Source organism: Hemicordylus capensis, chromosome 2 (genome assembly GCF_027244095.1).
Source record: "Hemicordylus capensis ecotype Gifberg chromosome 2, rHemCap1.1.pri, whole genome shotgun sequence".
NCBI lineage: Eukaryota > Metazoa > Chordata > Lepidosauria > Squamata > Cordylidae > Hemicordylus > Hemicordylus capensis.
The window spans coordinates 332,709,988-332,726,312 of NC_069658.1; the positions used below are offsets into that span (position 1 = coordinate 332,709,988).

At 44.0% G+C, this 16,325-nt stretch overlaps 1 protein-coding gene across 1 annotated transcript in view; it reads left to right on the forward strand.

Moving 5' to 3' along the window:
* Nucleotides 1–16,325, forward strand: part of LOC128343996 (serine protease inhibitor Kazal-type 5-like) — a 226,428-nt gene that overhangs the window by 69,343 nt on the left and 140,760 nt on the right. Inside the window, exon 5 of the mRNA XM_053293435.1 lies at nucleotides 15,560–15,802. Within this exon, the coding sequence (XP_053149410.1) occupies nucleotides 15,798–15,802 (5 nt within the window). The 5' untranslated portion in view covers nucleotides 15,560–15,797. The remainder of the gene's footprint in view (nucleotides 1–15,559; nucleotides 15,803–16,325) is intronic.

Consider the following 16,325-nt stretch of genomic DNA (forward strand, 5'->3'; position numbering starts at 1 on the left):
TGGAGAGACAATCAACCAATTGATTTATATAAACATTAAATAGCATGCCTTGCAGTTAGTATACTCTTGAGGTAAGTGGACTGGAGCTCTGTGTGTGTGTGTGTGTGTGTGTGTGTGTGTGTGTGTGTGTGTGTGTAGGGGGACGCTTAGCTTTTCCCCTTTAGGCCATTTTTTCCATTCCATATTGCCCCAAATTGCTTCCCTACTTGCAGAGGAAAGGACATGGGACTCTGTATCTTTCCTTCTGGGGGTGAAATATGGCTGTGGGGGGTATGGTGATTTTGATTGAAAACAATAGCCTGGGGGGAAAGGTTTAAGAGTTAAGCACCATACCCTCCCACACCACTCCTCTGATCATATTTGCAGACCCCTGCAGCTGCATTTTGATAAAACTAACCCTATAAAGATTGTCAGGAGACTCATCACATGTCTTTTGGTGCCTCCTGAGTTCGTTTATGTTTGACATTAGGAGAAGAAGGATATTAAAGAATTCTAGCTGTGGGATGAGGAAACTTAAGGCGAGGAGATGAGGTACTTTGTAGAGAGGGATTGAATGGTTCTAGATAATGAGGGAGAACTAGGCCAGGGTGTGTGTTTGACATGATGAAAAGCAGAAGCAGAAGCAGGTGCAGGCCTGCTGTGTTGCACCAGATAGTAAGTGAGAGTAGAACCTGCTCAGCAGGCCTGAATGAGGTTCGGATGGGATCATAAAATGGACAGTGGTAACCAGTCAGAAGGACATTAGGGCCATTTCATAGGCATTGTGGAAGTATTGTGCTCAGAGTCAGAACCAGGGTCAGACTGGCTCCCTGCTGTTCTGCTTTTCATTGAAAAGAAGGAGAGACAGCAGTATCACAACAAATGTGTTTGCTAGAGTAGGGCGAAGAAAGTATAAAAGCCCCTTGAAGACATGCAGTGCAAAGGAAGAAAGCAATGAGCTGCAATACTCAACAAGTATGGGCATTGCAGGAATTTTTCAGGCAGGTAGCAAAGTATAGACACACACACACACACACACACACACAAACATCTTCTGCACTGCATTAATCTTTCCATGAATCCATGGGGCGGGGGGAACTTCCTCCCCCCACCACACCATGGTCACTTTGGTTTGCTATTGCTGTCATCCAGGTGCCTTCCAGGCTGCATCAGATTGCCTCATTTGGCATGAAGTTCACGGGACCTAGGAGTAGGCGGACGTCAAGCATTTATCCCAGAGTGCCATTAGAAAAAAAGGAGTTGTTTACCTTTGGAAGGGGAAAGTTAAGCAAACCAGAAATTCAGAATAGACTATGAAATAAAAGAGCACATTTCACAGTCTATTCTGAATTTCTCCTTTCTGCTAGGAAGGAGGAAGTGTGATGCTCTTGGAAATACCTGTTTGCCAGACTGCAGGCAAGCTTGTTTTCTTGTGATATTTTCCTCCTTCCTAGGAAACAATAAGTGGTCTGTTTGTGTGCCATTTAATGCCCTGTTTAGCTTTATGTGTGGCTAATTGTTTGTTTAACTAGTTTGTTTAACTAATGAATGATCTGTCACCCACTCTGCCCTTCACAGAAAACATCCTCCCAGCCTTTTGATGCTGAGCAATATCCTAAACTGGTTCCAGACAGTAAACACCTCAGGTAGGAATAGAAAATGCTTTAAATCCCAACACAGATCACATGTTATGCTTCCATACAGATAATTCCATACAGATCCATATTAGCCACGTGGGGATCATTGCATATCATGATTGCACAGGCATGCATTTTACTGCACATATACATATTTATTAAAAAATAAAACAAGTATGGATCCACACAGGGACTATATGCTTCCCCCAACATTCCACGCATTTGGAGCATTTTAATAATTCAAAGGCAGTAATTGAAATACCCCTATCTCATTGAGTATGAGAACTTTAGCACTACAGCTTTTTTAAAAAAGGAAGAAATATATACTACCTTTGTTTCCCATGTAAATTCAGTCCTCCTGCAAACTATTACTCATTCCTCTGCAATGAACAAATGCTGCATATGTAACACTAGTTCCCTGTAAACCATGGCTTGCAAATCAGGAGCTGGTCTTAGAAATGCACCCTCCCTCCCCCATAGCTGCCACAAATCCCTGCCCCCTTCTCTCCTTTGCCCATAGTTTATTGTTGCAGCTACACCAAAACTGAGCCACAGTTAATGCTAACCCAGTGCCCTTTTAAGCAGGATTTGCAAATCCATTTCAAGCTCTGGTTAAGATAGAAATAATAGGCTTCATCACATGATCCTCACTTGGGCAGGAGAAGCGCTTAGCCCAGGTAGGAGAGCCAGGCACGACCCTGGTCAGCAGTAATTTGAACTCTAAAATCGAAGGAGGGGGAGGGAAGAGTGATCATGTGGGAAGAGGGAGCGGAGTTGGATGGCTTGTTGTCCACCCTTGGTAAAATGCTGGGGAGATAATCTGGGTAGGGCTCACCCATCTGACCTAGCTCCTGCCTCTCACATTGCGTTACACCTTCAGACGTAATGCAGAATTGTGGGTCCAATGGACCTGTGGCTCTGCACTTTCTCCCATCCTGCTCTTCTGTCTGCATTCAGACTAAATGGAGAGCTTCTATCTTTTCTGCAGTCTTGCTGACTGCAGAGAAGAGAGGGGATTGGCTGTGTGGGTTTCCTTCTTTCATGAAGGATAGCCTGCACAGCCAATAGCAGCTGGAGCGAGGGAGGAGCTTCCTCCCTCAACTATGGTTGGGAAACAGACAGACTGTGGTGCCAGAAAACTGGAACCATGGGACTGGAGGTCCAGGCAGCAGACCTCACTATTGTGTTGACACTGGGGCCTCGCTGGTGACCAACAGGTTCTAGGATTTGAAGGCAATAAGCTCACACCAGGGCAAATTTTATTTATTTATTTATTTATTTGATTTCTATACAGCCCTTCCAAAAATAGCTCAGGGCAGTTTGCACAGAGAAATAATAAATAAATAAGATGGCTCCCTGTCCCCAAAGGGCTCACAATCTAAAAAGGATAATCAGATAGACACCAGCAACAGTCACTGGAGGTACTGTGCTGGGGGTGGATAGGGCCAGTTACTCTCCCCTTCCTAAATAAAGAGAATCACCACATTAAAACTCTTTGCCAAGTTAGCAGAATGCCAAAGAAGTTTTATTAGGATAATACCTAAAATGAATAATACCTAGAGAGGATTACAGAACAAATATATACCATACATCCCTTCTGCTCATCAGGAACCCCAGATGATGGTGGATGGACCCTCTGAAGCCAGCTAGTTGTGTAGCACCTTCCCGGAGGTTCAAAGATACTGGGGTGTCCTACTGCCTTTTTATACTTTTACAGAACTCATAAACAACACCTGGAGATGTTCTGGTGGGTACACCTTATCAGTGGTATGTGTGAGACCCAAACACTTGAACAACTGCCAAGGATATTCCGATCAAGATGCCGCACTTGGGGCACACATCTATCTATCCTCCAGTGGCATCCCGTGAACACGCCGCTGGGGGGGGGGCAGCGGGAGGCATCTTTAAGAGTAAATGAATTCGGTTCTTACCTCCACTCCTGCAGCACCTGAATGCTGTTTGGCGAAGCAGCATGCTGCCTAGCAGCCCCTGCGTCAGGGAATCACCTCCGCCACTCACCTGGCTTCCACGGAGCTGAGCCCCCGCCAGCGGCCAGGTGAGTGACGGGAGCAATTCCCCACCGCAGAGGCTGCTGGGCCAAACAGCATTCAGGTGCGGCAGGAGCGGAGGTAAGCACCAAATTCATTTACTCTTAAAGGTGCCTCCTGCCTCTGCCCCCAGCGGCGTGTTCACGGGCCGCCACTGCTATCCTCCCTTCTGCAGCTGGTTGGCTAGGAAGTATGTTTTTAAGTAAACCTCTCTCTGCCTTGCTGTACTAATTGGCACAAAGATAAAAGATTCCAAAACGTGAATACAGGAATGAAAATGATTCCCACATCTTTAGTGATTAATAACAAGATCTCAAGGTTACCAAAGTTTAAAATGAAACCCTTTATATGTATGAGTATAAGAAACTTATAAAATCCTATATGTGCAGAGGGAAAAAGTGGACCACACCACTAAACCTCCTTGCCATATTTTCCGCGATGCCACTACAGCTACAAACTGAAGGTACAATTCTCTGTCTGGGGAGGTAAACCATTGGTCTGTTTTTTGCTGAAACTGTGGTTGACCACATTTGGATGTGCAATTTCTGAAACTGGAGGTGAAGATACCTCAGGTTTTGCATTACATGTGAATGTGGCCAATCACTCGTTCACACTCCTACCTAGCTTTTATAGTTCACATGACTGCTGATTGAGAGCATGCCCAGCTTTCCTATCTATCTATCTATCTATCTATCTATCTATCTATCTATCTATCTATCTATACCACCTCTCCAAAAATGGCTCAGGACAATATATGTAATATGGTTGGGCATTTCTCTTACCCAGGTGATGATCATGTAAATGAGCCTAGTGTTTAGAATGAATTGATTGATTGATCGATCGATCGATCGATTGATTGATTATCATGCAAAAAATATGGGTAAGGCCATAGGAGGAAGGGAGATGGGGAAGAAATGTTTGTTTCTAAAGCTGGATCCCAGTACACAAAGTGGTCCATTCATTATAAGCAAAATGAATCCAAATTTAAAGTGGCTTCTGGCTTTAATGGTGATCTGGGAGAAGTAATCAGATGACATGCATCCAACGACAGTGTAGATTCATCCATTCCTGTCATACATTGGCATGTCAGGTTGGTCCTAAGAACTGGCAATTTCTTTCAAATATGATGAGGCAAAGTTACTATTGCACAGTCACATAGTGCTGCTTCACACTGTGTCAGACCTTTGGATCCTTATCCTTTCTGATCTGGGTTTTGGTCAGGTTTTGAAACTGAAACTGCCTTGGTTGCTCTCGTGGAAAACCTGCACTGGGAGAGAGGTCATGTGATCCTGCTGATTTCCCTGGCTTTTGATACTATCTGGGCTGCCTTGGAAGACTAACAGCACCTCTGAGCCAAGATGGGTGAGCTGGAGTGCTTGGTTGCTAACACAGAAATAGATATAGTGGGCATAACAGAAACATGGTGGAACAGTGAGAACCAGTGAGACACTGTTATCCCTGGATATAAACTCTGTAGAAAGGACAGGGAGGGGCACCTTGGAGATGGAGTAGCACTGTATGTTAAAGAAGGGATAGAATCTAACAAGCTAGAAAACCTAGGTGGAATGGAGCACTCCACAGAAACCCTATGGGTGACAATACAAGGCCTGAAAGGAAATGTGCTACTGAGGATGTTTCTATCACCCTCCAGATCAAAATGCTGACAGTGACTTGGAGTTGTAGCAGGAAATCAAAGAGGCATCATGGAGAGGCAGGGCAATAATAATGGGTGACTTCAATTACTCACACATAGGAACACAGGAACATAGGAAGCTGCCAAATACTGAGTCAGACCATTGGTCTCTCTAGCTCAGTATTGTCTTCACAGACTAGCAGCAACTTCTCCAAGGTTGCAGGCAGGAATCTCTCTCAGCCCTATCTTGGAGAAGCTAGGGAGGGAGCTTGGAACCTTCTGCTCTTCCCAGAGTGGCCCCATCCCTGAGGGGAATATCTTACAGTGCTCACACATCAAGTCTCCCATTCATATGCAACCAGGGCAGACCCTGCTTAGCTATGGGGACAAGTCATGCTTGCTACCACAAGACCAGCTCTCCTCACTGTTAAGCTATGTTTATGTCTATGTTTACCTCACATAGACTAGGTAAATTCACAGTCAGGTAATGACAGAGAGATCAAATTTCTAGACATGCTAAATGACTGTACCCTAGAACAGTTGGTCTTGGAACCAACCAGAGAGAAGGCAACCTTGGACCTAACCCTGAGTGGCACCCAGGACCTGGTGCGTGATGTCAGTGTCATCAACCCGTTAGGGAACAGTGACCATAGTGTGATCAAATTCAGCGTACATGCGGGGAGAGAATCACCAAGAAAATCTAACACAGACATTTTGAATTTCAGAAGAGGAAACTTCTCTAAAATGAGGAACATGGTGAAAAGGAAGTAGAAAGGGAAGATCAGGAGAGTCACTGCAGAATGCATGGAGTTTACTCAAAACCACAATACTAGAAGTCCAGTTAGATTGTATACCCCAAAGGAGGAAAGGTATCACTAAGTCCAGGAGGATGCCAGCATGGCTAACAGGTAATGTCTAGACTTCCTTCCAAAATTGGAAGGCCTGTCCAAATGAAGAGAATAGAAAGGAACACAAACCCTGGCAAAAGAAATGCAAGGCGACAATAAGGGAGGTGAAAAGAGAGTTTGAGGAACATTTAGCTAAAAGTATCAAGGAGAATAACAAAAACTTCTTTAAAAACATCAGAAGCAGGAAACCTGCCAGGGAGGCAGTTGGACGATTAGACAATGAGGGAGTGAAAGGGATTATTAATGAGGATATGTAGGTTGCAGTGAAGCTAAATGAGTTCTTGGCATCCGTCTTCACGGCAAAGCATACTGAGCATACACCTGTTCCTGAAACAGACTTTTTAGGCATGGAGACTAAAGAACTGACTCAGATAGAAGTAACAAGAGAAGATGTTCTAAACTGTCTGGAAAAACTGAAAACTAACAAATCACCAGGTCTGGATGGCATCCATCCAAGAGTCCTCAAAGAACTCAAATGTGAAATTGCTGACCTCCTTGCTAAAATATATAACTTATATCTGCAATCAGGCTCTGTATCATAGGACTGGAGAGTAGCAAATGTAACACCGATTTTCAAAAAGGGATCCAGGGGAGATCCAGGAAATTACAGGCCGGTTAGCTAAATGTCCATTCCAGGCAAATTGATGGAAAGTATCCTCAAGAATAAAATTGTAAAGCACATAGAAGAACAGGCCCTGCTGGGAGTGAACCAGCATGGCTTCCGCAAAGGTAAATCTTGCCTCACGAATGTTTTTGAGTTCTTTGAGAGTGTCAACAAGTGTGTGGATCAAGGTGATCCAGTTGACATAGTATACCTGGATTTCCAAAAAGCTTTCGACAAAGTTCCTCATCAAAGACTCCTGAGGAAACTTAGCAGTCATGGAATAAGGGAACCAATACATGTGTGGATTGCTAACTGGTTGAATGACAGGAAACAGAGGGCAGGGTAGGTATAAATGGAGAGTTATCACAATGGAGGGCATAAAGAAGTGGCATTCCCCAGGGCTCTGTACTGGGACTGGTGCTTTTTAATTTATTCATCAGTGATCTAGAAGTAGGGGTAAGCAGCGAGGTGGCCAAATTTGCAGACGATACCAAACTCTTCTGGGTAGTGAAATCCCAAACTGTTTGTGAGCAGCGACAAAATGGCAAATGTGGTTCAGTGCTGACAAGTGTAAAGCGATGCACATTGGGACAAAACCCTAACCAAGTATATGCTGATGGGATCCGAGCTGTCAGTGACTGACCAGGAGAGGAATCTTGAGGTCGTGGTGGGCAGCTTGTTGAAAGTGTCCACTCAACGTGCGGCGGCAGTGAAAAATTCCATGCTAGGGCTCATTAGGAAGGGGTCTGAAAATAAAACTACTACTAATAAAAATGCCCTTATACAAAACTATGGTGCGGCCACACCTGGAGTACTATGTACAATTCTGGTCACCACATCTCAACAAAGGACATTTTAGAATGGGAAAAGGTGCAGAAGAGGGCAATCAAGAAGATCAGGGGCCTACAGCACCCTCCTTATGAGGCAAGGCTACAACACCTGGGGCTATTTAGTTTAGAAAAAAGACGACTGCGAGGAGACATGATAGAGGTCTATAAAATCATGCATTGTGTGGATAAAGTGGACATGAAGAAATTCTTCTCCCTCTCACATAACACTAGAACTAGGGGTCATCCTATGAAATTGATTGCTGAGAAATTTAGGACCAGCAAACGGAAGTACTTTTTCACACAACACATAATCCACTTGGGGAATTCTCTGCCACAAGATGTGGTGACAGCCAACAACCTGGATGGCTTTAAGAGGGATTTGGATAATGACATGGAGGAGAGGTCTATCATTGGCTACTAGTCGGAGGGCTAAAGGCCACCTGCAGCCTCAAAGGTGCCTCTGAGCACCAGTTGCAGGGGAGTAACAGAAGGAGGGAGGGCATGCCCTCAACTCCTGCCTGTAGGCTTACAGTGGCATCTGGTTGGCCACTGTGTGAAAACAGGATGCTGGACTAGATGGGCCTTGGGCCTGATCCAGCAGGGCTGTTCTTATGTTCTTATGTTGATGGAACAAGAAGAAACATTGTGAGGTAACTCCAGTCTAGGGGTGTGGACGAATCAAAAATTGTGCTTAGGTTCAAATTTCCTTTTACAAGTAAAGGGGTGGAGAACAGAAGGTTCTGGGACTCTAGGGCCAGACGGGAGTGGGGGAAAAATAGTCCCCCCCGGTGCAGCCCAAGCATGCACAATGACTTGTGTTAGAAAGCTGCCTGCATGGTGGCAGCGTGGGTTCCAGCCTTTGAAGATGCACGGAGGCCATTTGCATGGCATACATGCACACATGGACACCACACAAATGGCCTCTGTCCATCTGCAGAGGCTGGAACTGCACTGCCACCTTGTGGGTGGCTTCCTAACAAGCCATCACACACGTTTGGGCTGTGCCGGGGGGCGGGGGTGAGTGGCAGAACTGGCAGTTGCGTTGGCTTGATAAGACCTTTACAACTTATCTCGCCAACCCCCTCCTGTTTGATGCAGAACCAGTTTGCCTGAACCAGGCTTGGTTGGGTTCGATCATGGACCAAACAGCCCAGGTTCAGTTCATGATCAAGCTGGCAAACTGGCCCAGTTCCTGGCAAACCAGTTTGGCACCGAATGGTTCGTGTACACCCCTACTCCAGTCTTTCCTAGAGGAAAGATCCCAGCAAATGGTGCCTGAAGACTGCTACTCTACTACATGGTCTCTGGGCATATTGTTGAATGCCACAAGGATCCATTAAGTTTCCCATGCTACTTCACATTTACATGAAACCAATAGATGTGGAACTGGAGATTAGGGCTAGCGTGTCACTAGTATACAGATGACACCCAACTATATACCATCATCTCAGGGAGGGTGGGGGGCAGCAGAAGTTCCAAACTGGTGATCTAGTGGCAATTTTGGATTGGGTGAGGGCGAACAAACCAAAGCTTAATGCAGACCATTCAGAGTATTGCTTGTTGAGGAATCTGATGTAGATGTGCAGCCTATTCTGAGTGGGTTTGCACTCCCTGTGAAGCAGCAGGCTCACAACTTGGAGTCACTCCTTGATCCGGACTTTCTCCTGGATGCTCAGGTGGCAACAATGGCTAGGACTGTCTTCTGGCCGCTTTGTCTTATATTTTAGCTGCATTTTCCCCTAAAGAAAATGTCATTCATGCTCTAGTCACTTCCAGGTTAGATTACTATGATGTACCCTATGTAGGCCTGTCCTTGAAACAGTCCAGAAGCTTCATTTGGTTCCAAATGTGACTTGCATGGTTTTGTCTAGAGCAGTGATCTTCACTGTTTTTGAAGTGAGGGTCACTTTGACAAAGATCTTCAATATGAGAGCCATTTCCTGCTGTGCTGACCTGTGTGCAGGACTGTCCTTTTTCACAGTGCTGAGAGGGCCCTTTAAGAGAGACAGAGACCCCTCTTAGGAGCTCTGTGGAGAAAGCGCTAGGAAGGACTACACTTCCCAGCACCTCTCAGCATTCTGTGTCCTGTATGGTACAGAGGCTCAAGAGGACTCCATTTACCTTAAAGGAGCCCCCACCAGTGCTGGGCAAAGTGAAGTACTGGATGGTGAGAGTGTATCTCCACATTGTGCAAGGGGGACTGTGCAGAGTATTCGGCTTTGTCCAAAACTTCATGCAGGCCCAATAAACAATTAGCCAGGGAGCTGCACTTAGGATTGATGGGGGCACCACTGGCCCCTGGGCCTTACAATGAAGAGCACTGGTCTAGTGTCAGTAAAATGGATCATATTACATGGATCCTTTACTAGCTTTACTGGTTGCCTGCTTGTTTCCAGCCACAATTCAGGATGCTGGTTTTGACCTTTAGAGTGCTAAGGGAACAGAGTGGTAGGAGACCAGGAGGGACAGCCCAATAACTTCAATCCACCTCTGAGGCCCTTCTTTGGGGTCCGCATCCACACGATCAAATATACGGTGAGTGGGCACTAGAGACAGGGAATTTTTGGTTGCGGTGCTCAGAATCTGGAATATCCTCCCAAGAGAGGTGTGTCTGGCTCAATTTCTGCTCATTTTTAAGCAACCAACGAAGTTACTTTTAATTTAGGAGTATTTTTCTTCAGGATTTCATTGTTACTGCTCTTTACTTAGTGGTACACTGTGTCTAAATTGTTTTAGTTGTTTCATTGCACTTGATTACTGTTATATTGTTCATAAGCTGCCTTGATTATATATGGGAAAGCTAGGTACAAATATAAAGAATAAACAAATAACAATACATAAATTGGCCCATAGTCGAATACTGAGGCTATTCACACAATCATGCGGGCAGGTGGGTGGGTGGGTGGGGGAAGGCAGGGTCCAACTTACCTTCCCCCCAGATGACCAACAACTGCTGGGAACGTGACCTGTGCTCCCAGATGATCTGCTCTGCTCCAAGCACTTTCTGGCCTCTGAATATTCCACATGGTGAATTGAGGAATACCTCAGTGAGACAGGTGCTCCAGGCGATCCCACGTGGGCGATCACACATGATTCCCACCACCGGGGTAAAGGGTGCACTCATGCCCTTAACCTCAGCTAAAGGCCAAGCTGCAAAGTGAGGTGTCAGGTGGGCAGGCAGTGCCGGCATCTGGGCTGCTCCTGGCTCTTCACACAAAAAGCATAAACCATGCTGGGTTGCCATAGCCTAGGTTACGCTGCTCATGACAACAGCTTTAATATCTGCTCAGATTGGCAGTGGCTCTCCAAGGCAAGCAGTCTTTCCTAGCCCTGCTATTCAATATCTTTTTAGTTGGAGTGAACCTGGGGTGCTTTGCATGGACTCTGCCTCTGAGCTGTGGCCCCTCCTAAAGACCCAGTGGATGACATCCTGACTAAATTACTCAATGGAAGTACTGTTGAATTTGAGTAGTCCTTTAGCATAAGTCTTAAGTCATACTGTAGAGTAACTAAGTCTGGATGTCAGCCAGTGACTTTAAAATAATCTTCATCAGATTTGAAAATGCAGGAAGAGAGTCTGGTAGTCAGATGATGATGATGATGATGATGATGATGATGATGATGATTAATTTACACAGTCAGACAGGTGCTATTGACTGGTTTGTTTTATCCAGACATCGAGTCCTTCCCAAGGACCTGGGATGGCTGAATTTTATTGTCAATGTTGTTGCTGTTGTTATAGATATCGTTTGCAGAATATAGGCTGTTGTCAGTAAAGTTGCTTTTTGTAATTGGCTGATGGTGATTTCTGTGGCCCCTATGGTGCTGAGGTGCTCTTCAGGGTCTTTTTACCACTGGGATTATTTTGGTCTTTTTCTGCCACAGCCTTTCAATTTCAATTTGTAGATCTTTGTATTTGGTGATTTTTTCTATTTCTTTTTCTTCTATTCTGCTATCCCCTGGTATTGCTATGTCGATTATTTTAACTTGTTTTTCTTTCTCCTCGACTACAGTTATATCTGGTGTATTGTGTGGCAGATGCTTGTCTGTTTGTAGTCGGAAGTCCCATAATATTTTTACATCTTCATTTTCTTCAACTTTTTCAATTTTATGGTCCCACCAATTTTTGGCTACAGGTAGCTTGTATTTTTTGCAGATGTTCCAGCTACCTTGTCATGCCTTTATTTGTAAGTCTGTGTGATCTTTTTACAACAGCTGATTAGGTGGTCCACGGTTTCATCTGCTTCTTTACAAAGGCGGCACTTGCTGTTTGTGGTGGATTTTTTTACATTTGCTCTTATTGCATTTGTTCTTAGTGCCTGTTCTTGTGCAGCCAGTATTAAACCCTCTGTTTCTTTCTTCAAGTTGCCATTCTTAAGCCATTGCCAGGTCTTGGTGATGTCTGATTTTCCACTTATATTGTGCAAATATTGACCATGCAGTGGCTTATTTTTCCATTTTTCTGCTCGGTTCTTGACTTGTTCTTTCTTGTAGGCCTGCTTTGTTTCATTGGTGTTGAATAGTTTCGCATTATTGACCATTTGAAGTGCATCTTCTTCACTGTCCTTAATATATTCTTCAGGGCCTCTTTTCTCCTCCTCTACTGTTTGATGGACTTGCAGCATTCCTCTTCCACCTGAGCTGCGGGGGAGGTATAGCCTATCTACATCACTTCGGGGGTGCAGAGCATGATTGATGGTCATTATTTTCCTGGTCTTATGATCTAGCGTCTCTAGCTCTGCCCGGGTCCCGTCTATTATTCCTGCAGTGTATCTGATAACAGGTAAAGCCCAGGTTTTTATTGCTTGTATGGTGTTCCCGCCATTGAGTTTGGGCTTTAGGATTTTTCTAACTCTCCTGATGTATTCACTTCCAATTTTTCTTTTAACTTCAGTGTGTGCAGTGTTATCAGCCTGGAGAATGCCCAAGTATTTGTAATGTTCTTTCTCTTCCAGGTTCTTGATGTTGCTTCCATTGGGCAACTGTTGTTATTATTTTTATTTTTATTTGATTTGTATACCACCCTTCCAAAATAGCTCAGGGCGGTTTACAATTAAAACAAACCACTAAAACAGTAAAGAGCTAAAACAAATGAAAAAAATGTATAACATAGGAACATAGGAAACTGCCATAAACAGAGTCAGACCATTGGTCTATCTAGCTCAGTATTGTCTTCACAGACTGGCAGCGGCTTCTCCAAGGTTGCAGGCAGGAATCTCTCTCAGCCCTATCTTGGAGAAGCCAGGGAGGGAACTTGAAACCTTCTGCTCTTCCCAGAGCAGATTCATCCCCTGAGGGGAATATCTTGCAGTGATCACACATCAAGTCTCCCATTCATATGCAACCAGGGCAGACCCTGCTTAGCTATGGGGACAAGTCATGCTTGCTACTACAAGACCAGGTCTCCACAATTTACTATTTAAAAACATTTTAAAACAACAATTAAACTATTACAGTGATTAAAATCCTGAAATCGGGTTTTTAATTTTAAAATAAACCAGATATTAAAACCCCCAAAATTTAGGAAGCTGGGTGAAAAGATGGGTTTTCAGGTGTTTTTTTAAAATTGCCAGAGATGGGGAGGATCGTATCTCAGCAGGGAGCGCATTACACAATCTTGGGGCAGCGACTGAGAAGGCCCATCTCTGTGTAGCCACCAAACAAGTTGGCGGTAACTGGAGACGGACCTCCTCAGATGACCTCAATGGGTGGTGGGGCTCATAATGAAGAAAATGCTCTCTTAAATAACCAGGGCCTAAGCCGTTTAGGGCTTTGTAAGTTATAATTAGCACTTTGTATTTTGTCCGGAACCCTATTGGCAGCCAGTGTAACTCTGTCAGTAAAGGAGTAACATGGTCTTTCCGAGATGACCCAGAGACCAACCTGGCTGCTGCGTTTTGAACCAACTGAAGTTTTCGGACTACGTACAAAGGCAGCCCCACATAGAGCGCATTACAAAAGTCAAGTCTGGCGGTTACCAGCAGATGTACCACTGTTTTGAGTTCATTTATCTCATGGTGATGGTGAGTCATGTCTGGGATAAAGGGGGCAGATATACTTACAGAGCCTACTCCAAAATGGAGACTCCTGACTGCCTAAGTGGAGACATCAGGGAGTGAATGTGGGGCCCTCTGAATGCAAAGCATCCTAACTAGTGAGTTGTAGTTAGGTTTGAACCAGGGACTTCCCAGCTCACACTCTTAGCAGCTTTTGACAAAGTTGGTTGATTATTGCTTTTTGACCTTTTGGTTAAGATTTACTAAAGTATGTTGACTAGGGAGGATGATTAGTGATAGGGATGTGCAAACTGATTTATACCCGAGTCTAGCAGATATGGGTGATTTAGAGACAAAACAAATACCCCCATGGTCCATTGGCAAGATTTAGGTACACATCGAATTGTGCCTGATTTGATTTGAATTGATTTGAGATTTGGATCCTTCCTATTAATTCCTGCAGATTCCCAGATTTCATTTTTTTTTAAAAGCTAAGCTCTAGCCCTTGTAGAAGTGGAGTTATGGAGCAAAATGTGTGGACACTATTGTTCAAGTGATTGGAAGTGTATAATAACTTCCCCTCAATGAATCCCTGTGAGGATTCATTACACACCTTCATTTCTTCTGTTCATTTTGACTGTCTTTTCAACAGTGCCAACTGTCAACTGCCACGTGCCAACTACACTCCATTCCCACCCTCAAGGCAGTGGGGTACTACTCAGTTTATGTTCTATGGTGTTGTTGTTTTTCCAATTGTTTAGGCTCTTTGTTGTCTAATAACCTTTCCTCATAATGAATCCCTATGAAGATTCATTACACACCAAAGAGTCTAAACACCTCAAAAATTCCTAAAATATAAACTGAGTATCTAGTGGCTTGTGGGTTGCAGGGTAGTTGGAACATGGGATGCCACTAATTCCCCACCTCCACCTGCAAAGCAGTGGGGTCAAAATGAACAGAAGAAATTAAGGTGTGTAATAAAGACACCAAAGTATCTAAACACTTCAAAAATACCTAAAAAATAAACTGAGTACCCCAGTGGAGAGGGGGAGGGTGTAGTTGACACATGGCAGTTGACGGTTGGCACTGTCCAATGATAGTCAAAATGAACAGAAGAAACAAAGGCATATAATGAATCCTCATAGGGATTCACTATGAGGAAAAGTTATTAGAAATCAATATTCCTAAAAATTAAAATGAGTACCCCACTGCCTTGCAGGTGTGTGTGTGGGAGGGTGTAGTTGGCACATGGCAGTTCACAGTTGGCACTGTCCAGTGACAGTCAAAATGAACAGAAGAAATAAATGTGTGCAATGAATCCTCATAGGGATTCATTATGAGGAAAAGTTATTATACATCAAAGAATCCAAACACTTGAAAAATAATGACTGCACATTTTGCTCCATAACTCTGCTTCTGCAAGGGATAGAGCTTAGCTTTTTTAAATTTTTTTAAAAAAAATGAAAGCAGGGGATCCATTTTAGGGTTTGAATACAGCAACTTTAAATCCCCATTGTTTCCTATGGCAGAAATGTTCAAAATCATTAAAAACTTTTAAAAAATCATTAAAAATCAACCATGTGTCCCACTGCCTTGAAATTTGGGTGGTAGGTGGCAACCATGGGGACCTTGTTAATTGGTCTGAATTGGTCTAAATCTGCATCGAATCAAAGCAAGTACAATTCAAATCTGGGGTGATTTGGAGGGGGTAGATTTGGATACAAAGCAAATCAGGGGCGATTTGTTTTGGGCACAAATTGAATCAAAAAAATCGATGTGTGCACATCCCTAATTAGTGAAGGTGTGGTGGAATTAGCAAGTAGAAAACTGAGACAAAGGAGCAGGAAGTCAGTAGGACACGTTGGCCGCTAGGTGGATTTAGTGAAAGGAGTAATGACATCATCTCTCTGTGGCACCTATTTAGCGGCTTTAAACTCAGATGCATCAGCCTGGAAAATGGCGAGACAGAGCATGGCAGACAGTGAATCATGTCTGGATGAAGGGGGCATGTGCAACCTGCGCTTCCTCTGTGAAGTGTCATCAACTCAGGTACCATCCCTGTGTCCAGAAAGAAGAATGTGGGTGAATGGATACTAGGTCATGTGGCAGAGACGAAGAGATTGCATTTGACTGAAGCAAGAGGAAGCTGTGCAGAGGACAACATGAAGTAAGTGGAGTTACCACTGAATTTTGTCTAAGTGCATTTAAAGATTCTTGCTCGGGGGGGGGGCGGAATTGAGGGTTTTCAAGAGGAACAAAAGAATATTTTGAGAAGGCTTCTGAAATCCTGGAGGTGGGGTAGGCCTTAACAGGTAAGCTACAGTTAACAACTCTCCAGGATTGGCCTGGAGTCTCCAAAAATCAATATCAGTCTTCAGAAAACTACTGAAAGCAATCATGGAGATTTTAATGACTTGATATTGTGGGGAGGGGAGGAATAGAAAATGGGTGTAGGGAGGATCTCCAGGGATAGTTTCAGTCAGAGCTGACAACCCTGAATGAGGCCCTTTTGGTGCTCATCTCAAGCTTTTTAAAGGAAAGGTGGGATACTATGTGATAGCGATGTTTGAATTGATTGAAATTTGAATTGAATCACCCCTAAAAAGGGTAATTCAATTCAAGTTTGAATTGAATAAACCCAATTCAAATTTGAATTTATTCAAATCGATTTGACAACCATTTTGGTGCCT